Raw genomic sequence first — 23,932 nt, 5'->3', positions numbered from 1 at the left:
TTGTTTTGTTTTGTTTTGTTTTGTTCTTGTGTGAACACCATGGCTCTTATTAAAAAGGACATTAAAAATTAATAATGAGCTAGCCATAAATAAAATGACCTGGCAACCATCAGTGTACCAATGACGCAGATTTTGTCCAGATCAAATTTCTTGTGATTATACTGCTCAATTTATGAGAAAATTAAAGAGAATATCAAATGACATTGTAACACATTCATAATTCAAAGTACTTTTTTAATTACTGCCCCCCTCTGATTTCATCATGTGGGAGGCACTGATACAGTATGATGCATTTGTTGTCACATTTCATGTTACATTCTGTTTGAATATGAGTTGCTATCACTGAAAAGTTTATGCTGCTGTCAATGACTATATATTGGTGTATGGTGTTTTAAAATAGTGTTCCATATGCCCTTTTTTCACTTTGAGCACACATCTGAAGGATTCTAGTGGAATACAGGAAGTCTAAAGTCTGTTTATTGTTCCTGTAAGTCTCCAGTGGATTATTTTATCTTATATTACTGCTTCAATCAAAGACACAACACAGCTACTTAAAAGTAAACAAAGTTTTACTGATGAAAGTAGAGTCCTCTTTAACACTGATGTCTGGCAGCTGGGAATGTTACTGTTCCTGGAGTGGAAAAAAGCTACCTGGGTTCCCAACATACAGTCATGGTTTTATTCTCGTCACTCTGGAGGAAATTTACCCATTTTGCTCACTGGTTAGAGCTGGGCAGGGCTGCATTAGGTGAAACGTGATGTCACATACACCAATGTACTCAGAAGACTGATAAAATGTTTGTTACATTTTTTGTCTTTTGTTACACACAGTGGCAGCAGCAAAGGCGGAGTATTACTCATGGCTTAACTATGGCGGGGCTAACCCATACAGTGGTAGGGCTCATAAATGTCAGAATTTTAATGTCCGCATCGTTATTTTATGCCCCCTTGCTGGCGATAGCTGTAGCCGGAGGCCTCATGTTTTGGGGTTGTCCATCTGTCCATCCCATTGTCATAAATGCAATATCTCAAGAACATTTTGAGGGAATTTCTTCAAATTTGTCAGAAACGCAAGTTTCACTTGGACTTAAGGATGAAGTGATTCAATTTTGGTGGTCAAAGGTCAAGGTCTATGTGACCTTGCATTCATCTAATTCAACGCGAGTTACGGTTTTCCCACTCCGACGAACAGCAGTGCCAACAAGACACAAAGGAGGACTGAAGAGTGAATCATGTCTACATGTGTGCTGACTCAGCAAGGATAACAGTAGAAAGTTGATCTACAAGAGAATAAAAATCTATATGCCTGAGAAGCTTACTGCATTATATTCCATCATATTTTTATATTTTGAATTGTCACTTTTCACCTGAATTTTCCCTTTACATTAAAAAGGCAATTCTACGGTAAATTGGTGCATTAAAATTCACTAGAATGCAGGAAATGAAGTGTTTTTAACAGTCAAATATACTAGCGGAGAATCCCCAATCTCACACTTCATATGTGTAGGATAGCTGATATATCTTTCTGCTGTTCTTTCAGTCCTTGCAGTAACCACTGTTATTATCATAATAACACACTGAAATCACATAAACTGTGTCTTTACAGTAATACACAACAAGCTAGCTAGGCTTGCCAGTTAGCTTAGTACCTAGCAAGACTAGTTTCCCGTACAGGCTAATTCCTGAAATGAGTTTACTGGCATTACCTCAGTACAATGATTACACTTAACACCAACTAAACAATATAAGGTGATGAAATACAGAGAGAGATTGGAGTTATTTTATTGTTCCTGTAAGTCTCTAGTGGATTATCTTATCTTTTTTTTACTGCCTCAATAAGGAAACAAGACAGCAACTGAATAAGGAAATAACAACGTTTTACCATTTCTCAAGGTCTTAGAGACGTTTATGAATACACACACCCTTGTTGTGGTCTTGAGTCCTAAACAAGTCATAATGCATCAATAAAATGCTGTTGACTAATCGCCAGAAAGGTCTTTTTGTAGAATATTATGATATCAAGTTGACCTTTGACCTTTTGGATAAAAAAGAGGAAACATACTTTGCCTTCATGGTTAATTTTATCTAAGACACAAGCAAGACTAGAATTAAAAAGTCCAATGTTAGTTTCTGGCGGCTTATAAATGCAACCAATGATAACACTTTTACCATCAAAAATATCACAGGACGGAATTTCAAGAAACAGAGATTCAACATCATTACAGAGTTAAAAGTAAGATCATCTCTATGATTATAATGAAGTTCGTCATGTAAATATATAGATACACCTCCACCAGTTCTAGCCTTTCTACAATAATGCATGATAATTTGGGATGCTATAGAGAGATGTAGACTCATCAGTTAACCAAGTTTCTGTAAACGCTATCACTGAAAATTCATGATTAAATGAAGACAAAAATTGACAAAGTGGATCATAATTCCTGGAGAGACTGCGGATATTTAGATGAAAAGTGGAGAATATCTTTGAATGGGGCTTTGGCATTTCAAGTAGTAGACTATTTAACTTATTAATATTAAAATAGTCACAGGATAAAGACTCTGAAATTCGAAAGCTAAAAAAATTTAAAACAGGATCAAAAAGCTCCATAAATTTAGTGTCACTCTGTGGACTCAATTCAAAAGGACTGAAAACCCTATGGTCTAAAATAGTTGTCTTCCTGTAATCATGATTAATATCAGCAATCAGACCGTCATCATCAATATCATAAGGAAATAAGGAGACACATTTAGAACAAGTCCAAGAGCTCCATTCATCCAGTTCACGTTCACTGACAGACGTGCATCTCAGGTGGTAACACATTTTACAACAAGAACAATAGATAATGGAGGCTGAAATTTGGATGTGACAGTGGCAACAATGAGAGCTATAGTGCATGATGGGCATGGAGGTGCTCATGAGTAGACAAACATACTGAATTATATGTTGAAATTAAATAAAATACTGTGTGATGGTGAGTGTGAGTGTGAGTGAGTGTGTGTGTGTGTGTGTGTGTGTGTGTGTGAGCATGTGTACTGTATGTGTATACATGTATGTATGTGTGATTGCATAGCTTCTAATTGTCAGAAGTTGGAGCATTGTTTCGCCTCGACCATGGTGCTAGTTTGTGGGATGGTGGGTGTACAATGAGTTTGTCATAGCGCAGGTAGGCAATCTCCCCCTGCTCTCTGGCAGCCCTCATGGCTGGAAGAAGTTCTTTTCGCTTCTGTCGAACAGCTTCAGGAAAATCTTCATTGATAAAAATGTCAGTGCCTTTCAGGGCTTTGGCTTTGCTGATGACCTCCAGTTTGGGTCTGGTGGAGGATGAGGAAGGCTTTCCAGTCCGATGGGCCCGCTCCAGCTCAATTTTGCGAGGGTCTAGTGATTCATTCAAACCATCAGTGACAATATTGTTACGCTTTGACTATCCTTCTACATAATCACTTTTGTCATTAAGTAAGATGAGACTTTTGCAGACTGTTTCAACATCTTTCTTGGTTTCTTTACAAGCATCACACCATGACTTGCAATGATTTTTAAAGTCCTGAAATTCCTTTTGAGTGAATTCCAAACTAATCCTGAGGTCTTGGACTTCTCTCTGCAATTCCCCAACTGTTTTGTTTGAGGAATCAAACAGCTGGTAACCAGCTGAGTGCCGTTTTCCAGACGAGGGTTGTTCTGTTTCAGGATCTAGAACTACAGATAAGTATGGTAGTCAAACACAGTGAGGTCTAAAATAGGATACTCCACTCTATGCATAACTACACAGGGTCCCATTCTGGCCCTCCTTTCTTGCTATATACAGTATTGGTTTACCTTGAGCAGGTGGGAACCTTTTCTGGGGCTAAAGAGCATTCAGCAGGTCCTCCTACACCACATAGACCTGCAGGAAGGCATAGTACTGACAGACTGACTTCAAAAAAGGCTCATTTGATAGAGGCTACAGAGGACCAACCAGTGTGTTCTTGCTACAGCTCAATTTGGATGAATGCCCATTACTGGCATAACAGAGGGACCTGTTACCTGCAGGGGATGGGGTTTGAGAAGCAGGATGTCATCATCATTGCTGCAGCGTTCAATGACAAGGGTGCACTGCATGTTCCACTCCTGGACCTGGTGGCTGAATTCATCTCTCTAGTAAAACTGCTTGATCTCCTCAAAGTAAGTCTGGTCTCCGTATCTGCCCAGCACAGATGAGAAAATCATTTAGCTCAGGGCTGTATTTACAGCAGAGCATAACAGGACATGCTTCAGCCTGGTCAAAAAAACAACAACATCTCATTACTGAACTGTGATGTTGTAACTCATTTCTTACACAATTATCTTAAACAAGTTATGAATGTACAAACAAACAAAAAGTCTATCCATCTGTACCTCTCTAAATCAGCTGTGTTGAGTGGGCGTATTCCATCAGATAGCCGCTTGTCCAGGTCTGCTGAATTCTGCTCAAAGTGGTAGGAATGCATCCTTTGGAACAGGCGGGTCAGGTTCTGTTCACGCGTCTTTAGCTGGGTCGACTAGGAAGTCAAGAGAATCCTCACTGATTGGAAGTTTCACAATCAATGAAGTGGTCGTCATGCAGTAAACATAGTGTAGTGGTCTATCACCTTCTCATCCCACTGCCAAACTGTCCACAGATCATTGATGTTCAGCTCTGGCTCCAAATAGAGAGGAGACATTTCACATAATATAGTAAATTCCATAATAAATATGCAGGCCTGAAAATACATTACAGCTACTCAGGTATGTGTGCAGTACCTCAAAGTGTTGATTTCTCATCAAATTCAGGGTCTCTTTAATCTTCTGAATGGTGCTGGGGTCCTTTCTGCTGAAATTAGTAGTTGGCCCTCTCTGCAAATAGTCTGTATTCTCCTGAAATAAGCATAAAAGGGTTTGATTTCAGTTAATAAAAAACACACATTTGCCCACAGAGATGCTAGTCTGCAGTATTGTGTCTGTTTTGCTGTCCATCATTACCTGCATAGAGATGGTGGGGGTGGAGAAGGCGTTTCTGTAAATCCATTCAGCCAATAAATTAATATTGAGATGAAGGGCCATTGGGCCAATAATAAAGACAACGACAGAGTTTGGCTAACGTAACACAAACACAAGTAAATTTAGCGCACAAACTTGCTTAACACGTTAGCCAATGAGAGAGATGTGAAGCCACTTGAAAGTAGGCTATATCATTATTAAAACAGCAGGCATTCATGACACAGCAATTAATGACCACTGTGTGTTAATATTGCTCCTATTACGGTAGATTATAGTAGATTATGCTTTTAGGTTTGCTTGACTTTGGAAACGCACAAGAATTCCTGGTCAGCAGCAACGCAGCAATACTAAAGTTCAGTCAGTTCTTGGTCGGATATGCAACACGCTATCCCGCCACTAGAGGGCATGTGACTAACTTTCCGCTTGACCAATGTGTATCGCTGCTCTGGTATTGTAGGGGGCGGACGTTTATTCAGTTCAGTTCAATTCTTTATTTCAGACCCAGGGGGATCCATATCACAATAAAAACACAGTAAAAAGACAGCATAGTAAAAATAAGAAAGAAAAATAACACACAAGAAAAATACAAAGCCTTCCACAATGTTCAGTGTCTAACATACACACATGTTCGCCAATGGTTCCACAGTCTGGAAGAAAATCTGACAGAACTGTGTACAGGGTTAGCCAAAACAGCGATTAAAATCTTGCGTCGCCATGTATGTAAGGCAGCCCGAGCGGACAATCCAGCCAGCCAGAGAACGTGTTTCGCATGTATAAATAAACCAACGAAGACAGCAGGAGGAAGGAAGAAGGAGGAGGAAACAGCAGAGAGTGTTAGTAGTTCGTCGATGGAGAGTAGTGAAAAGTTTTTTTAGTTATAAAGTTTGCGAATGGACCACACTTACCACGCAACAGGACAGAATGAACCCGAACCGTCATCTGCGAGGAAAAGAAGACGCAACTTCACTCCTTGTGATGCACTCTCTGCGGCGCTTTTCCTCCTGATGATATATCTCTCCAACGATGGTAGCACCGAATCCCATTTTGTGCAGCAAAATGGGAGCGGAGGATTCAGCCTCTCTTCTCCCTTTAACATTCTGAATTGATCATCTTGTCAATAGCGCCGTAGGCTCGCTGCAAACAACACTCGACTCTGTAGCTCCTCTTAAAAAGAAGTTAACAAAGCAAAGAAAGTTCACTCCTTGGTATAACTCTCAAACCAGTAAGTTAAAACTAATATCGCGAAAATTTGAAAGGAATTGGCGATTAACCAAACTGGAAGAATCTCGTTTAATCTGGGCAGACAGTCTCAAAACATATAAGAGGGGCCTCCGCAATGCCAGAGCAAACTATTACTCAGCATTAATAGAAGAAAACAAGAATAACCCTAGATTTCTTTTCAGCACTGTAGCCAGGCTGACTGAGAGTCAAAGCTCTATTGAGCCTTGTATTCCTTTAGCCCTTAGCAGTAATGATTTTATGAGCTTTTTTAATGACAAAATTCTAACTATTAGAGGCAAAATTCATGACCTCCTGTCCTCAGATAGTACCTGTCTAACCTCAAACACAGCTGTAAGACCTAATATATATTTAGACTGCTTCTCCCCGATTTCTCTTCAAGAATTGGCCGCAGTGATTTCTTCATCTAAATCATCAACGTGTCTCTTAGACCCCATCCCAACTAGGCTACTTAAGGAGGTCTTTCCTTTAGTTAACACTCATATATTAGATATGATCAATATATCCTTATTAACAGGCTATGTACCACAGTCCTTTAAGGTAGCTGTAATTAACTCTGTAAATTTCCATTGTTATGCGGATGATACACAGTTGTATTTATCTATGAAGCCAGAAGAAAGTAATCAATTAACTAAACTTCATAATTGCCTTAAAGACATAAAAACCCGGATGAGCACCAATTTCCTGATGTTAAATTCAGACAAAACTGAAGTTATTGTTCTTGGCCCCAAACAACTCAGAGACTCTTTATCTGATGACATAGTTTCTCTTCAAGTAACATTCGATCAAGATATGTCTTTTAATTCTCATTTAAAACAAACCTCACGGACTGCATTTTTTCATCTGCGTAATATTGCGAAAATTAGGCCTATCCTGACCTGAAAAGATGCAGAAAAATTTGTCCACGCTTTTGTTACCTCAAGGCTGGATTACTGTAACTCTCTATTATCAGGTAGCTCTAATAAGTCCTTAAAAACTCTCCAGCTAATTCAGAATGCAACAGCACGTGTACGAACAGGAACTAAGAAACGTGATAATATTTCTCCTGTTTTAGCTTCTCTGCACTGGCTCCCTGTAAAATCCAGAATTGAATTTAAAATCCTACTGTTAACTTATAAAGCTCTAAATGGTCAAGCTCCGTCATATCCTAGAGAGCTCATAGTGCCATATTATCCCACCAGAACACTGCACTCTGAGAACACAGAGTTACTCGTGGTCCCTAAAGTCTCCAAAAGTAGATCAGGAGCCAGAGCCTTCAGCTATCAGGCTCCTCTCCTGTGGAATCATCTTCCTGTTACGGTCCGGGAGGCAGACGCCGTCTCTACATTTAAGACTAGACTTAAGACTTTCCTTTTTGATAAAGCTTATAGTTAGGGCTGGCTCAGGCTTGCCTTGTACCAGCCCCTAGTTAGGCTGACTGAGGCCTAGTCTGCCGGAGGACCCTCTTTAATACACCGGGCACCTTCTCTCCTTCTCTCTCTCTCTCTCTCGTGTCCTATTACTGCATCTTGCTAACTCGGCCATTCTGGATGTCACTAACTCGGCTTCTTCTCCGGAGCCTTTGTGCTCCACTGTCTCTCAGGTTAACTTGTATTTCAGCCTGGACAGCGTGACGTGTGGTTGTGTTGCTGCTGTGGTCCTGCCAGATGTCTCCTGCTGCTGCTGTTATCATTAGTCATTACTCATACTTCTACTGTTATTATACATCATTAATTATTGTCATGCATGTATACTATCAGATATTAATATATTATTATTAATTATAATATTATTACTTTCATTAATGTTGTTGTAAGCTACTGTCATTACCGTCTGTCCTGCATCTCTCTCTCTCTCTCTCTCTCTCTCTCTCTCTCTCTCTGTCTGTCTCGTTGTGTCATACGGATTACTGTTAATTTATTATGTTGATCTGTACTGTACGACATCTATTGCACGTCTGTCCGTCCTGGGAGAGGGATCTCTCCTCAGTTGCTCTTCCTGAGGTTTCTACTGGGTTTTTTCCCCCTTTAAAGGGGTTTTTTGGGGAGTTTTTCCTTATCCGCTGTGAGGGTCCAAAGGACAGAGGGATGTCGTATGCTGTAAAGCCCTGTGAGGCAAATTGTAATTTGTGATATTGGGCTTTATAAATAAAATTGATTGATTGATTGATTGATTGATTGATTGATTGATTGATTGATTGTGCAATGCTACCATCAAGTGGGCAGACAAGGTCATTTCAACTACATAGCAACAGTTACATACCTGCCACCATCTTCTCCTAGTAATGTATGTATATTCAGTGAGTGGAGCTTCCTCCCATTTGTCCCACCCCGTAATCATAGACCAGTAGTAAACATCAGCTGTTTCCAATCTAGTCTCCCCTTAAAAGACGCAGCAGTCAGCTAGGTGGGGGGTTTCCTCACGGTGGCATGCAGGTGCACGTGTGGCATGCTCAGATGAGACAACTGTGAGAAACAACTGTCACATCTGCCATATGCAAGGGCGGGAGTTTTGTCTTTATGTACTCTTTTAGTAGATTTCATTTTGGTAGCACATCGCAAATGTAAATATGTAATACTATAATTACTTTAGAGGTACCATGTTAGTACCCAGTACTTACAAAATCCTTTCAGTGTAAATCATTCTCTAAAATTCCTTATTGTTTCTCCCTTGTTAGGCTGTACCTACAAGAAATAGCAGTAGGAACAGGTAAGTATTTTCTTTGTACTAGTTCATACGATACTGCACTGAAAGTAAAGTTGTCTTACTCGGTAAGTGTTGGGTTATAAGACTGTGAGTCTGTAAATTATAAAGGGTTATTGAAGTTTTTGTTTTCTGTGATTTATTGCCTCTTATAGCCTCAAAATTGTGGATTGAGGCTTTAGATCTGAGATATATTTGCTGTACATTATTTGAACTGCTTTGATAAAAGCCTGGTAAATAAAGACTCAGACTACCTTCTGAGCTACGTCTGTTGGCCTGTTACTCTGAGCTGAATGACTTTTCATCTTCAGACAACAGCTGGACTTTATCAGCCACTTTTCAACCAAGCTCTTGAAGGAAGATCAAACAATGTCCTGTTCTCACACGTCTTTATTACAGAACTGCTGCCATAATCACAAACAAAAATGCCTTTATACAAAAGTTATATAACACTTAATCATTTAACACTCTGCAGAATAAAAAAGGAAAAATATAAATCAGTATGACACACAACAAAGTTCATCAGATCGCTTTCAACGGAAAAAATATCCTGGCTGATCTATCTAAAGGCCCCAGATGTGAAGTCTGTATATTAACACTTGAAAGGGTTCTTCACACAGATGAAGCGAAAAGCAGAGTTGCACCTGGTGTTACCCCAGCCATCTGAAATTTGATTTAAAGAAAGAGAAAAGAGAAAGAGAAAAATAACAACATTAACGGCAAATACATATTTTAAGTTAGCAAATGATTCACCATAATGTTCACTGTAATATCACCTATTTGTCTCTTTCCACAGAAAACTGAGTAAATCAGCACTCAGACCAAAAAAAAAAGAAGTGAAATATGAGTGACGCTGACTTGTACTCCAGGACACTGATGTACAAGGCAGCCTCATGTTCACTCTGATCTAGGCACATTACCCTATCAAGACATATAAATACAGATATCAGCTCTGTGATAACAAGAAATAAATCCAGGTATAACAGTCACACCTCTGACAGCTACTGTAGGGGTGTGTGATATATTGATCACACTCATTGTATCCTGGCTTGTTACATGTGGGATATAGGCCATGAATGACTATACTGCAAACGTTCATTATCCATAACAGCTTATCCTTTTCAGGGTCGGGGGCGGGGGCTGGAGCCTCTCCTTGCTGGCATTGAGAGAGAGGTATGGTACACCCTGGACAGGTCACCAGACTGTCACAGGACTGACACATAGTGACAGAAAAGAATTCACGCTCACATTCACACCTACAGGCAATTTAAAGTCATCACTTAACCCAAACAGCATGTCTTTGGACTGTGGGAGGCCAGATAACATGGAAAAGACCAACGCTGACAAGAGGAGAACACACACACTCCATATAATAAAAGCACCAGTGGTTCCCCTTTGATTTATTTCATTGTAACAATACTTAAGTTAACTTTATAATAACAGTATTTTAACTTCATTGTAACAGTAGTTCGTGTAGTTAAATATTTTAGTAGTCTACAGAAGTTTAAATGATAATTCACAATATTGGGATACATATTTTGTATTGAGATATAGCCTAAAAATACTGCAATATTGCTGCTGGAGGCTTTACTGGTGCTGGACAGTCAGTCATAGCAGGTGAGGGAGAGGCAGGGCCCATAGAGCATGTTAGAGAGCCAGAGGGTGGGCGGGAGATCTGCAGGGTCCATGCCCACAGCCCAGTGCCCACAGCCTGTGTGGATGTGGAGCCTCCAACATGCTCTGGGGGCTGTGACTTTACCCTCACCTACTATGGCTGCCCTCCAGCCTGGAGAGGCCCCTAGATCTTTACAAACACACATATATGAAGAGTTATTAAACTACCCTAATGATGGAAGAAAAAAAGCTTGGTGGCTCTGGTCAACATCAACACTCTTACACTGTGAGAGCATGGAAGAGTGAAGATGTAAAAACCAATAAAAGCAGAGTGTCCTCGACCATCCATCCAGACCATCCATTCTAGCACCAACCCCAAAGCAAACAGGTGGACTTACATGTGGTGCGTAGGTAGGAGCAGAGGAGCTGCTGGAGGAGGAGTATGAGTACCAGTTGGTGTAATAGAAACCCTCACGGTCAATCCACATCCACTGGCCCTAAGAGACAAAGAACATCAGTGTAAAGATGTGTTGTCCTAGTCTCTTCATTTGCTCTCACATCAATCTTGTGTGAGCCTAGACCCCTTTGGACCAGGTCCTGGGCTTGATCTGGACTGACTGAGTGGTGTTTCTGCATAAATCCATACCTGCAGGTTGAAGCCTCCCAGCCATGCAGCATTCGAACTGCCTATCCCTGCGATCTGCTGGAGGAAGCTGTACTCTCTGGGGTTGGTGGCCGAGGCCAGGTGGGCGCCCAGGATGTTGCAGTGCTCCTGTCAGACAGAGGATGCAAATAGGAATCTTTGTGACTAAACAACTAAATAGTTGTTTCATTTCATTTCTGCATTTTCTTCCTCCAAATGACTTGTCTTTAGCTTTGATGTGAAAAGCTCATCTTTTCATGGACTGATGGTGACACACTGACTGACCTACTATCACCATCCTGATGCTCCATGTTGTGGAACATGTTGCATTCATCATGTCAATGGTAAGTTCTACACTCGCTTAACTGAATTAATAACAAAGTCTATCAGACGACAGGAAAAGCTACGACTTCAACCACATTGTTCACAGTGTGTACAAGCTCAGTGTTCTCACAATAACAATGTATAAGTGTGATAGTAGCAGTACCTCAGCCCTGTACCAGCTCATGGGAGTAGAGATGAGCCGGAAGCAGCGAGAGCCATGCTGTAACCAGCCGTCTGGACAGAAGTTGAAACGAGCTACAGACAGACAGAAGAGAGAAAACACTGACTTCAACAGAGCAGTTTCACTGACTGAAGTACACAGATAATAGGTCCTTTCTAATCTAACTGTTTACAGCCTCCTTCAGCAGAAACAGCTGTTGTAATGACACCAACATCTGTCTGTATGTATCTGATATATTTTGGAGAACACTTAGCAGCGGAGTAAAAGCTAAGCTGGTTGTAGTTAAAAGCCTAACGTGCAGAAATATGGCTATGGGCCTTTAAGAGCACATATGTGATGTTTGGAAAGAGGTGTTTGGCTTTAATTTCTCATTTTTCTTTCTATGGTGTCATTGTTGTTTCTATGATGACCTCATTAATGAAGGAACATAAAGGAAAGTTTCAAACAGCGATGTGGCTCTTACATTCAGGTGCTGCTGCCTCCTCAGACACAGGTGCTGAAAAATATAACAAATAAATAAATAAATAAATAAATAAATAAATAAAATAGTGAAACTGTCCAGATATGCAATATATTTCATGATCAAAATATGTCAGTGTGTGTTTAGTTTTCTTATTATGAGCATGTCATTGTTTAAAAATGTCTCATTGAACCTTTAGTACAACAACATAACTGTGTGTATAATTGATTATTAATAGCAGCTACACAACATATTGTTAAGAGTGACATATGTCCTTTGTGATTACCATTTCTGGGAACAGGGACAAATTCTTCTGGCACAAGTACTTCCTCATCCTTCATCATCTTGTCCATCTCTGAAACATCAACAGATTCATCAGAACTCTTTTTAGTTGAGAGTTTTTGACATTACAGAATGTCGCAACTACAAAATGTCAAGCATGTCCAGTGTAAATCGTATTAACATGGAAGTGACAAAAGTTAAAACCAGTTGAAGCGTCTACAGCTAAGCAGCTCTGTGAGGCTGTGTTTGGACCAGTGGTGGCTGCTGGTCTTTCAAACAGGGGAAGCTCACTTTAAGTTTACATCATAAAATTTGTCATATTGTAGCGAGGCAGTAACTTATAAAAGAAACACAGCAAAACACACTTAAAAGATTTTCAGATGGGTTTAAACACCTGAACTGTACTGTACAAATGGTGAAAATGAGCTATATCGCTTTGCTGCATGAAAAAAACCTGCTCAGCGCTGTCTCATAGGAATGCCTGGAGGCTCCGAGTCCACCATGCTGACACGAGAATGTATGACAGGGAGGTTGCGTTTGAAAACTGGTGATAAACAGCTGACGTTTGAACATCATAGTCATGATGTTAAATGCATCCTAGCACACGTTTAATGCAATCTAAATTCTTATTTTAATTTAAATTCATTAGTGCATATTTGACCATTTCTTCTATGAAATTCTAGGGGAAGTTCAGCCTCCCTTGTTGTCCCAGAGCAATCGCCCCTGGTTTAGACACACCTGTGCTTTGACCTAAATGCTAACTTCAGCATACTAACATGCTGATGTGTAGCAGCTATTTTGACCCCGTTCAAAATTATAGCTTAGTCCATATCATGCTGACATTGCTGATTAGCATTAACACAAAGTACAGCTGACGTTGATGTCATTAGTTTTGCAGGACAAAAAGTGATCCTCTCTCCACCCATATCGCATGTGTGAGTAATGAAGAAGGCCTACATACAAGTTCTGACGAGACTGATGAAGCTACAAATGTCACAGTTTGACATTTAATGTTTTCACATGGCTGTCACAGTACAGGCTAAATAAAACATGAAACCAAACAGAAAAACTCTGCAGGATATTTAAAGAGGACACTAACCAGGTGCAGCAACAACCTCTTCCTTCAGGACCTCCATTGCTGCTTCTGTGAATGAATCACATTAATGTTAGTGTTAGATAGACAAGTGCAGTGTCTGTTCAAAACATGCTCCCAACAGGCCGATTACCCGCCCACAGAGCTGTTGTGTAAAGTAGATCAGATGAATGGTTCTTTAGATGTGCAAGAACATACAGACAGACAGACAGACAGACAGACAGACAGACAGAAATTGCTTTATAGTTAGATGTAGATCTTACTGTCTGACTGCCTGTGTGTGTAAAGCAAAGACCTTCAATACTGACCTGGAGCCTTCACTTTGTTTGTCTTCTCTCCTTCTGGTTGTGGAGCTGCAGGTAAAAACACAACACTGTCAATCAATCAGTCAATTTGTGTGTGTGTGTGTGTGTGTGTGTGTGTGTGTGTGTGTGTGTGCACCATGTTAGAGTCTTGCTGATTGACTGATGAACACATGGATGACAGTGTGTGTGTTCTGTCTAAATGGTCTGTGTTGAATCTGACCTGCAAATGCAGCACAGAGGAGAATGGAGAGGACCAGGACAGTCTTCATGGTGATGATCAACTGATCAACTGTTCTGTGTGGAGAAAAAACAAACAGCCAATAAATATTCAGACAGAGAGCAGAACCATGAGCTCCACTGAAGAGAGGAGAGATACAGCAGGTGTCTTACCTGTCAGGTAAATGTGAGGTGATGTTATTCAGGTATCAGCTGAATGATGCAGTGATGATGAGGGTATCCCTGCTCTTTATATACACACACCTGAAGCACTGAGTCACGTTCATGTGGCAGAACGTGCCAATGTTTATCTATGACTCAGTCCTGTATGTGGGAAGATGATTGCAGCATGCACATAAAGATATGAAGCTGATCATTAATCTGTTTCCTGACAGCATGTAAACAGTTTTCACAAACCTCTTCCTTGTTGTTGTGATTTCATATCAGGTTAATGGTTTAAAAGAATTACAGTCAAACTGGGCTGGATATTTAGTTACAGTAAGTGTGTCAGCAGTGTGTTCTGAACTTGTATTTTAAAGGACATATGAATAATGGTGATACGCTATACAAAATTCATCATTATAAAGTTATCATTATGCAGGAGGAATGGCTTCTGTCAGTGTTATATTACTATATATGATATCATTGGATCATTATTACTGATCATCAACATGTAACGTTTTAAACATTTTATGGATGGATTTGTTTGAAGACTTAATCGACTGAAACATCCTCAGACAGAAGAGATGCTGGACCATTAGGACAAACTCTGGAAAATGTGCAATGCTTTTTTGGGTCTTCTGTGTGTCAAGTTGGCCTTGGCCCACCCTGGTTTTGCAGATATGTGCAGAAGCTGAGGGTGCTTGAATACCTGCCCCTTTGCCCCTTAATGTCCAAAGTGCCCTTTTGTCAAGGCGTTTTGTTTGTTTGTTTGTTTGTTTGTTTGTTTATTTGTTTTGTTTTGTTTTGTTCTTGTGTGAACACCATGGCTCTTATTAAAAAGGACATTAAAAATTAATAATGAGCTAGCCATAAATAAAATGACCTGGCAACCATCAGTGTACCAATGACACAGATTTTGTCCAGATCAAATTTCTTGTGATTTTACTGTTCAGTTTTTGAAAAAATTAAAGAGAATATCAAATGACATTATAACACATTCATAATTCAAAGTACTTTTTTAATTACTGCCCCCCTCTGATTTCATCATGTGGGAGGCACTGATATAGTATGATGCATTTGTTGTCACATTTCATGTTACATTCTGTTTGAATATGAGTTGCTATCACTGAAAAGTTTATGCTGCTGTCAATGACTATATATTGGTGTATGGTGTTTTAAAATAGTGTTCCATATGCCCTTTTTTCACTTTGAGCACACATCTGAAGGATTCTAGTGGAATACAGGAAGTCTAAAGTCTGTTTATTGTTCCTGTAAGTCTCCAGTGGATTATCTTATCTTACATTACTGCCTCAATCAAAGACACAACACAGCTACTTAAAAGTAAAGTTACTTCTGCTACTCTACTTTTATCAGTAAACAAAGTTTACTGGAGAAAAAAAAAAAAATCACATTTTGTACGAACATTCACTTGGACTCAACATGATTAGCTTTAAATAGTCATAGGTCAGAGATCAAGGTCACTGTGAACTTGTCCGTTTAATTCTTGTGAACACAATAGGTAAATACCTCAAAAGAATTTCTTGAGATTTGGCACAAATAACCACTTGGATTTGAGGATGAATTAATTTAATTTTGGTGGTCAAGGGTCCAAGGTCAAGGTCACCATGACCTTGCATCCATCTCATTGATGAACTGATTAGATTTTGGTGGTCAAAGGTCAAGGTCTAGGTGATCTCATCTGTGTCATTCTTGTAAACATGATATCTCATGAATACTTTGATGGTGTTTCTTCAGATTTGGCAAACGTTCACTTGGACTAAACAATGAAGTGATTGGATTTCGGTGGACAAAGGTCAAGGTCAGTGTGACCTTGCATCTGTCTCACCCTCGTAAACACAATATCTCAAGAACACCTGAAGGGAATTTATTTAAATTTGACACAAATGTCCACATGGACTGAAGATTGAACTGAATAAAATGCTTTTGGTTGAAGGTCAACGGTCAAGGTCAGTGTGACCATAACTTAAGAACTTCATATACTAATTATGGCAAAACTTAACAAAAATGTCTCATAAGCTAAAATAATGAGGTGACATTTTATATTGCAAGGTCAAAGGTCACCTTCACCGTGACATCGTAGGGTTCTGCATAAAACATTCAACATCATATTCCAGGAACAGAGGGAGACATTTGATCAGATACTTAATTGTACAGGTACTTAATAATACTAATTAAGTATTTTCACATTAAAAGGCTCAAGTTCAAATGAAGTCAAAAGTTATTTGTGTCAAGTGGCAAGTCAACAAAATTCTGACTTGAGTCCAAGTCATCTGACTCGAGTCCACACTTCTGGTTACTATTACTGAGTTCAAGAGAACCTTTCCTGCTATATCAACTCATTCAGCAGATACACAAGGGGATAAAAAAAAAAGCATACAATCAGGGTGGGTCAAGGCCAACTCCACACACAAAACACCCAAAAAACACTGCACATTTTCCACAGTTTTTCTAAAATGTCCTGGCCCTCTTCTGTTCAGGGATGCTGGAAAACAAATTGATCCATAAAACAATTTACCAACTTATTTAACTATTTCAGCTAATTTAAGACTGGAAACAAAAACCACCATCAGCTAGCTGGTCCATACTCACAGGGCGTGCTCATGAGTGCAGGTGACAGAGTAAAGCTTCAACACTGATCTGGATAGTGACTGCCTTAATTTTAATACCAGTGGGGATACTGAATGGTGGATCTGCTACTGAAGTCAGATCAGTGTAGTGTGTGATGCTGACAGCATTCGTCAGTGGGACAGTGTAACATTCACAAGTAAACCTAAATGAAAATGGAAGGTGTTGGTTATTCTGCTCTGTAATTTTCTTGGTTATTCCATGGTGGGACTAACACAGTTCTTGGTGGCACTACTCAAACCAAGCCGTACCCTGCCACTAGCCATGATTAAAGAAGTTAGTGGAACAGTGGCTACAGCTCCAGAATATGATACACAGTTATAGATTAAAGTGCTCCGCTTGTCAGAGTGTTTAAAAAAACAGCTCCACCACAATCTGCTGCAGGACTAAAATGTCTAAAATGTTACATGTTGATGATCAGTAATAATGATCCAATAATATCATGTATAGTAATATAACACTGACACAACAACAAGGAAGAGGTTTGTGAAAACTGTTTACATGCTGTCAGGAAACAGATTAATGATCAGCTTCATATCTTTATGTGCATGCTGCAATCATCTTCCCACATACAGGACTGAGTCATAGATAAACATTGGCACGTTCTGCCACATGAACGTGACTCAGTGCTTCAGGTGTGTGTACATAAAGAGCAGGGATCCCCTCATCATCACTGCATCATTCAGCTGATACCTGAATAACATCACCTCACATTTACCTGACAGGTAAGACACCTGCTGTATCTCTCCTCTCTTCAGTGGAGCTCATGGTTCTGCTCTCTGTCTGAATATTTATTGGCTGTTTGTTTTTTCTCCACACAGAACAGTTGATCAGTTGATCATCACCATGAAGACTGTCCTGGTCCTCTCCATTCTCCTCTGTGCTGCATTTGCAGGTCAGACTCAACACAGACCATTTAGACAGAACACACACACTGTCATCCATGTGTTCATCAGTCAATCAGCAAGACTCTAACATGGTGCGCACACACACACACACACACACACACACACACACACACACACACACACACACACACACACAGTAGCAAGACTCAGAAGCAACATTTGACAAATACATTAGCTTGATTAGATTGATTGAATGATAGATAGATAGATAGATAGATAGATAGATAGATAGATAGATAGATAGATAGATAGATAGATAGATAGATTGATTGATTGATTGATTGATTGATTGATTGATTGATTGATTGATTGACAGACATTTAATCTCACTGACAGTGTTGTGTTTTTACCTGCAGCTCCACAACCAGAGGGAGAGAAGACAAATGAAGCGAAGGCTCCAGGTCAGTATTGAAGGTCTTTGCTTTACACACACAGACAGTAAGTAAACCACCAAACATCATAATGGCTATTGCTCACTCTCCTTCGCTTGCAACAACAAAAACAGATGAAGAAGGAGAGACCAGAGATGGTACATTGTAGCTGACTCAATAATCTCAAGCATCAGTAATATAACTTTAGCTGCAGCCAGAGGAGCTGCTGAGTGAGTTCACTCTGAGCAGCAAGTCGCTAAAAGCATCATAAAATTAAGTCAGTGTGAAAGCAGACAAGTTGGCAACACTATGTGTGTGTCAGAAGTCACATGTGAGAGGTGGGGCAGGAAGAGCTACCTTTACCACACTAGATTCAGTGGTTGTCTGAGCTCATACTTCATATTCATATTCAAAATTTTGGCAGTAAGAAAAGACCTGTGGCTATAGTCCAATAGCCAGGCCCTAAACACACCTGCATGCCCAGTGCCTTCCCCCTATTTCTTTTGTTTAGATTCATTTTCAACAAAGGTATGAAAATTGGAATACGGGAGAGTAGCTCAGAGCAGAACTTGTATATAGGCCTTCTTTTTTACTCACACGTGTAGCACAGGTGGAGGGCCAAATTTGTTAATGTATGCATGATACACGATAAACTACAATGGTGACGATGGTAAACATAGTTGCTAAACATCCGTATGTTAGCATGTTGATGTTAGCATTTAGGTCAAAGCACAGGTGTGTCCAAACACAGCCTCACAGAGCTGCTTAGCTGTAGACGCTTCAACTGGTTTTAACTTTTGTCACTTCCATGTTAATATGATTTACACTGGACATGCTTGACATTTTGTAGTTGCGACATTCTGTAATGTCAAAAACTCTCAACTAAAAAGAGTTCTGATGAATCTGTTGATGTTTCAGAGATGGACAAGATGATGAAGGATGAGGAAGTACTTGTGCCAGAAGAATTTGTCCCTGTCCCCAGAAATGGTAATCACAAAGGACATATGTCACTCTTAACAATATGTTGTGTAGCTGCTATTAATAATCAATTATACACACAGTTATGTTGTTGTGCTAAAGGTTCAATGAGACATTTTTAAACAATGACATGCTCATAATAAGAAAACTAAACACACACTGACATATTTTGATCATGAAATATATTGCATATCTGGACAGTTTCCTTATGTACAGTATTTTTATTTATTTATTTATTTATTTATTATATTTTTCAGCACCTGTGTCTGAGGAGGCAGCAGCACCTGAATGTAAGAGCCACATCGCTGTTTGAAACTTTCCTTTATGTTCCTTCATTAATGAGGTCATCATAGAAACAACAATGACACCATAGAAAGAAAAATGAGAAATTAAAGCCAAACACCTCTTTCCAAACATCACATATGTGCTCTTAAAGGACCATAGCCATATTTCTGCACGTTAGGCTTTTAACTACAACCAGCTTAGCTTTTACTCCGCTGCTAAGTGTTCTCCAAAATATATCAGATACATACAGACAGATGTTGGTGTCATTACAACAGCTGTTTCTGCTGAAGGAGGCTGTAAACAGTTAGATTAGAAAGGACCTATTATCTGTGTACTTCAGTCAGTGAAACTGCTCTGTTGAAGTCAGTGTTTTCTCTCTTCTGTCTGTCTGTAGCTCGTTTCAACTTCTGTCCAGACGGCTGGTTACAGCATGGCTCTCGCTGCTTCCGGCTCATCTCTACTCCCATGAGCTGGTACAGGGCTGAGGTACTGCTACTATCACACTTATACATTGTTATTGTGAGAACACTGAGCTTGTACACACTGTGAACAATGTGGTTGAAGTCGTAGCTTTTCCTGTCGCCTGATAGACTTTGTTATTAATTCAGTTAAGCGAGTGTAGAACTTACCATTGACGCACATGATGAATGCAACATGTTCCACAACATGGAGCATCAGGATGGTGATAGTAGGTCAGTCAGTGTGTCACCATCAGTCCATGAAAAGATGAGCTTTTCACATCAAAGCTAAAGACAAGTCATTTGGAGGAAGAAAATGCAGAAATGAAATGAAACAACTATTTAGTTGTTTAGTCACAAAGATTCCTATTTGCATCCTCTGTCTGACAGGAGCACTGCAACATCCTGGGCGCCCACCTGGCCTCGGCCACCAACCCCAGAGAGTACAGCTTCCTCCAGCAGATCGCAGGGATAGGCAGTTCGAATGCTGCATGGCTGGGAGGCTTCAACCTGCAGGTATGGATTTATGCAGAAACACCACTCAGTCAGTCCAGATCAAGCCCAGGACCTGGTCCAAAGGCTCACACAAGATTGATGTGAGAGCAAATGAAGAGACTAGGACAACACATCTTTACACTGATGTTCTTTGTCTCTTAGGGCCAGTGGATGTGGATTGACCGTGAGGGTTTCTATTACACCAACTGGTACTCATACTCCTCCTCCAGCAGCTCCCTCTGCTCCTACCTACGCACCACATGTAAGTCCACCTGTTTGCTTTGGGGTTGGTGCTAGAATGGATGGTCTGGATGGATGGTCGAGGGACACTCTGCTTTTATTGGTTTTTACATCTTCACTCTTCCATGCTCTCACAGTGTAAGAGTGTTGATGTTGACCAGAGCCACCAAGCTTTTTTTCTTCCATCATTAGGGTAGTTTAATAACTCTTCATATATGTGTGTTTGTAAAGATCTAGGGGCCTCTCCAGGCTGGAGGGGCAGCCATAGTAGGTGAGGGTAAAGTCACAGCCCCCAGAGCATGTTGGAGGCTCCACATCCACACAGGCTGTGGGCACTGGGCTGTGGGCATGGACCCTGCAGATCTCCCGCCCACCCTCTGGCTCTCTAACATGCTCTATGGGCCCTGCCTCTCCCCTCACCTGCTATGACTGACTGTCCAGCACCAGTAAAGCCTCCAGCAGCAATATTGCAGTATTTTTAGGCTATATCTCAATACAAAATATGTATCCCAATATTGTGAATTATCATTTAAACTTCTGTAGACTACTAAAATATTTAACTACACGAACTACTGTTACAATGAAGTTAAAATACTGTTATTATAAAGTTAACTTAAGTATTGTTACAATGAAATAAATCAAAGGGAACCACTGGTGCTTTTATTATATGGAGTGTGTGTGTTCTCCTCTTGTCAGCGTTGGTCTTTTCCACGTTATCTGGCCTCCTCCCACAGTCCAAAGACATGCTGGTTGGGTTAAGTGATGACTTTAAATTGCCTGTAGGTGTGAATGTGAGCGTGAATTCTTTTCTGTCACTATGTGTCAGTCCTGTGACAGTCTGGTGACCTGTCCAGGGTGTACCATACCTCTCTCTCAATGCCAGCCAGGAGAGGCTCCAGCCCCCGCCCCTGAAAGGATAAGCTGTTATGGATAATGAACGTTTGCAATATAGTCATTCATGGCCTATATCCCACATGTAACAAGCCAGGATACAATGAGTGTGATCAATATATCACACACCCCTACAGTAGCTGTCAGAGGTGTGACTGTTATACCTGGATTTATTTCTTGTTATCACAGAGCTGATATCTGTATTTATATGTCTTGATAGGGTAATGTGCCTAGATCAGAGTGAACATGAGGCTGCCTTGTACATCAGTGTCCTGGAGTACAAGTCAGCGTCACTCATATTTCACTTCTTTTTTTTTGGTCTGAGTGCTGATTTACTCAGTTTTCTGTGGAAAGAGACAAATAGGTGATATTACAGTGAACATTATGGTGAATCATTTGCTAGCTTAAAATATGTATTTGCCGTTAATGTTGTTATTTTTCTCTTTCTCTTTTCTCTTTCCTTAAATCAAATTTCAGATGGCTGGGGTAACACCAGGTGCAACTCTGCTTTTCATCTGTGTGAAGAACCCTTTCAAGTGTTAATATACAGACTTCACATCTGGGGCCTTTAGATAGATCAGCCAGGATATTTTTTCCATTGAAAGCGATCTGATGAACTTTGTTGTGTGTCTTACTGATTTATATTTTTCCTTTTTTATTCTGCAGAGTGTTAAATGATTAAGTGTTATATAACTTTTGTATAAAGGCATTTTTGTTTGTGATTATGGCAGCAGTTCTGTAATAAAGACGTGTGAGAACAGGACATTGTTTGATCTTCCTTCAAGAGCTTGGTTGAAAAGTGGCTGATAAAGTCCAGCTGTTGTCTGAAGATGAAAAGTCATTCAGCTCAGAGTAACAGGCCAACAGACGTAGCTCAGAAGGTAGTCTGAGTCTTTATTTACCAGGCTTTTATCAAAGCAGTTCAAATAATGTACAGCAAATATATCTCAGATCTAAAGCCTCAATCCACAATTTTGAGGCTATAAGAGGCAATAAATCACAGAAAACAAAAACTTCAATAACCCTTTATAATTTACAGACTCACAGTCTTATAACCCAACACTTATCGAGTAAGACAACTTTACTTTCAGTGCAGTATCGTATGAACTAGTACAAAGAAAATACTTACCTGTTCCTACTGCTATTTCTTGTAGGTACAGCCTAACAAGGGAGAAACAATAAGGAATTTTAGAGAATGATTTACACTGAAAGGATTTTGTAAGTACTGGGTACTAACATGGTACCTCTAAAGTAATTATAATATTACATATTTACATTTGCAATGTGCTACCAAAATGAAATCTACTAAAAGAGTACATAAAGACAAAACTCCCACCCTTGCATATGGCAGATGTGACAGATGTTTCTCACAGTTGTGTCTTCAACAGGCAAGCTACACCCACACTTCAGGGATTTATTATGCATATATATGTCTTCTACTTCAATGTATCATTTGGTGTATTGAGATGAGAAGTTTTAAAGTGGGTCTATACTTTTGAAAATTAGCTCCTAGCAGGCGTGTTCATCCAGCAACACAGGAGCTTGTAAAGGGTAGGCTGCAGCAGAAAACAAACTTACCTTTCTTAAGTGCAGGGTTAGGGTTGGGTTGGGGTGAGGGTTATTACCCTTAACTTTTCACACCACTGTTATGTCCTCTTTCCCCTTTACTTACACTGCAAGACTGGGGGTGCACACAGTTTCTTCTGTTTTCTTCTCTTACCCTTTCCTCACGCTGTATGATTGGGGGCATGAGCTGTATTATGGAGTTTCCACTCCTCTGTCATTCTTAGTCACTTAATTACACATAAACAACCAGTTATTTGCTGTTCTTTCATTCATACTTTCAAAGTACACAAACAATCAGATGTGGGGTGGAACATTAAAAGTTTTTATGATATAACTTACAGTGAACTGTTCTTTGTTTCTAAATGACTTAATTATTTAAGTTGTTGCCTCACAAAAGAAGTTTTAAATAAGGAACATAAAACGTATCTAAACAATTGTAAACTGCTGCTACTTTACAGTTAGCAGGCAGGTAACAATAAGAGAAAGTTTACTCATTAAGTGCAGTAAAATTTACTTAACAAGTTGAGACATTTCCTTATGAAAAGTCACGCATTCAAGCTGAATTCAAACCAGTGAGCTGAGGATTACAGCAACCTCTGCAATCCTCTGCTCTGAACATTTTACTGTCATAACAGACTTTATCTTGTCAGTTCACACAATGTTTTTTCCTGTTATTTCACAAATGTGTCTTGTTATGGACATATCTCAAAAAATGACGTCACATTTAAAAAAATACCTCTTGTTGTTATTTACTAATCTCAATAACCATTTACCTCACTTTATATTCCCAAGGTATCCATAGCAACTGTTGCCTTAAAGTACTGCACATAAACATATGCATACATAAATAGGAGAATATGATGGCAGGTATGTAATTGTTGGTATGTAATTGAAATGACC

The 23,932-nt window shown here is 39.8% G+C and overlaps 1 protein-coding gene, 1 long non-coding RNA gene and 1 pseudogene across 3 annotated transcripts; 1 reads left to right on the top strand and 2 right to left on the bottom strand.

Moving 5' to 3' along the window:
* Positions 1 to 4,051: 4,051 nt before the first annotated feature.
* Positions 4,052 to 4,863, bottom strand: LOC125885717 (uncharacterized). 2 transcript variants are annotated; one of them, XR_007448928.1, is made up of 4 exons: positions 4,757 to 4,863; positions 4,606 to 4,652; positions 4,373 to 4,515; positions 4,052 to 4,178 (listed from the first exon to the last, which is right to left on the bottom strand). It is a non-coding gene; the product is annotated as an uncharacterized LOC125885717 (long non-coding RNA). The 2 variants fall into 2 exon arrangements; XR_007448927.1 differs by having other exon boundaries at positions 4,373 to 4,652.
* Positions 4,864 to 9,286: 4,423 nt separating this feature from the next.
* Positions 9,287 to 14,258, bottom strand: LOC125885714 (type-2 ice-structuring protein-like). The gene is made up of 10 exons (XM_049571444.1): positions 14,207 to 14,258; positions 14,037 to 14,110; positions 13,820 to 13,864; positions 13,518 to 13,562; positions 12,423 to 12,491; positions 12,140 to 12,172; positions 11,659 to 11,750; positions 11,175 to 11,300; positions 10,927 to 11,025; positions 9,287 to 9,577 (listed from the first exon to the last, which is right to left on the bottom strand). The coding sequence occupies exons 2-10, from the start codon at positions 14,083 to 14,085 to the stop codon at positions 9,527 to 9,529; spliced, it is 609 nt and encodes a 202-aa protein (XP_049427401.1). The 5' UTR covers positions 14,086 to 14,110; positions 14,207 to 14,258; the 3' UTR covers positions 9,287 to 9,526.
* Positions 14,259 to 17,518: 3,260 nt separating this feature from the next.
* Positions 17,519 to 22,229, top strand: LOC125885715 (ladderlectin-like; annotated as a pseudogene).
* The last annotated feature ends 1,703 nt before the right edge of the window (positions 22,230 to 23,932 follow it).

The sequence above is a fragment of the Epinephelus fuscoguttatus genome, linkage group LG3, assembly GCF_011397635.1.
Source record: "Epinephelus fuscoguttatus linkage group LG3, E.fuscoguttatus.final_Chr_v1".
Taxonomy (NCBI): Eukaryota; Metazoa; Chordata; class Actinopteri; order Perciformes; family Serranidae; genus Epinephelus; species Epinephelus fuscoguttatus.
Note: the sequence above shows the minus strand (reverse complement) of the source record. Positions and strands in the feature narration are given on the sequence as shown.

What these genes read in the sequence shown, in the direction of transcription:
- LOC125885714 (XM_049571444.1), bottom strand. Translation starts at nt 14,085, where the DNA reads ATGAAGACTGTCCTGGTCCTCTCCATTCTCCTCTGTGCTGCATTTGCA. An exon ending in AAACAAAGTGAAGGCTCCAG is followed by an intron (nt 13,563 to 13,819) that starts GTCAGTATTGAA and finishes ATTCATTCACAG; the next exon opens with AAGCAGCAATGGAGGTCCTG. An exon ending in TGTCCCTGTTCCCAGAAATG is followed by an intron (nt 12,173 to 12,422) that starts GTAATCACAAAG and finishes TATATTTTTCAG; the next exon opens with CACCTGTGTCTGAGGAGGCA.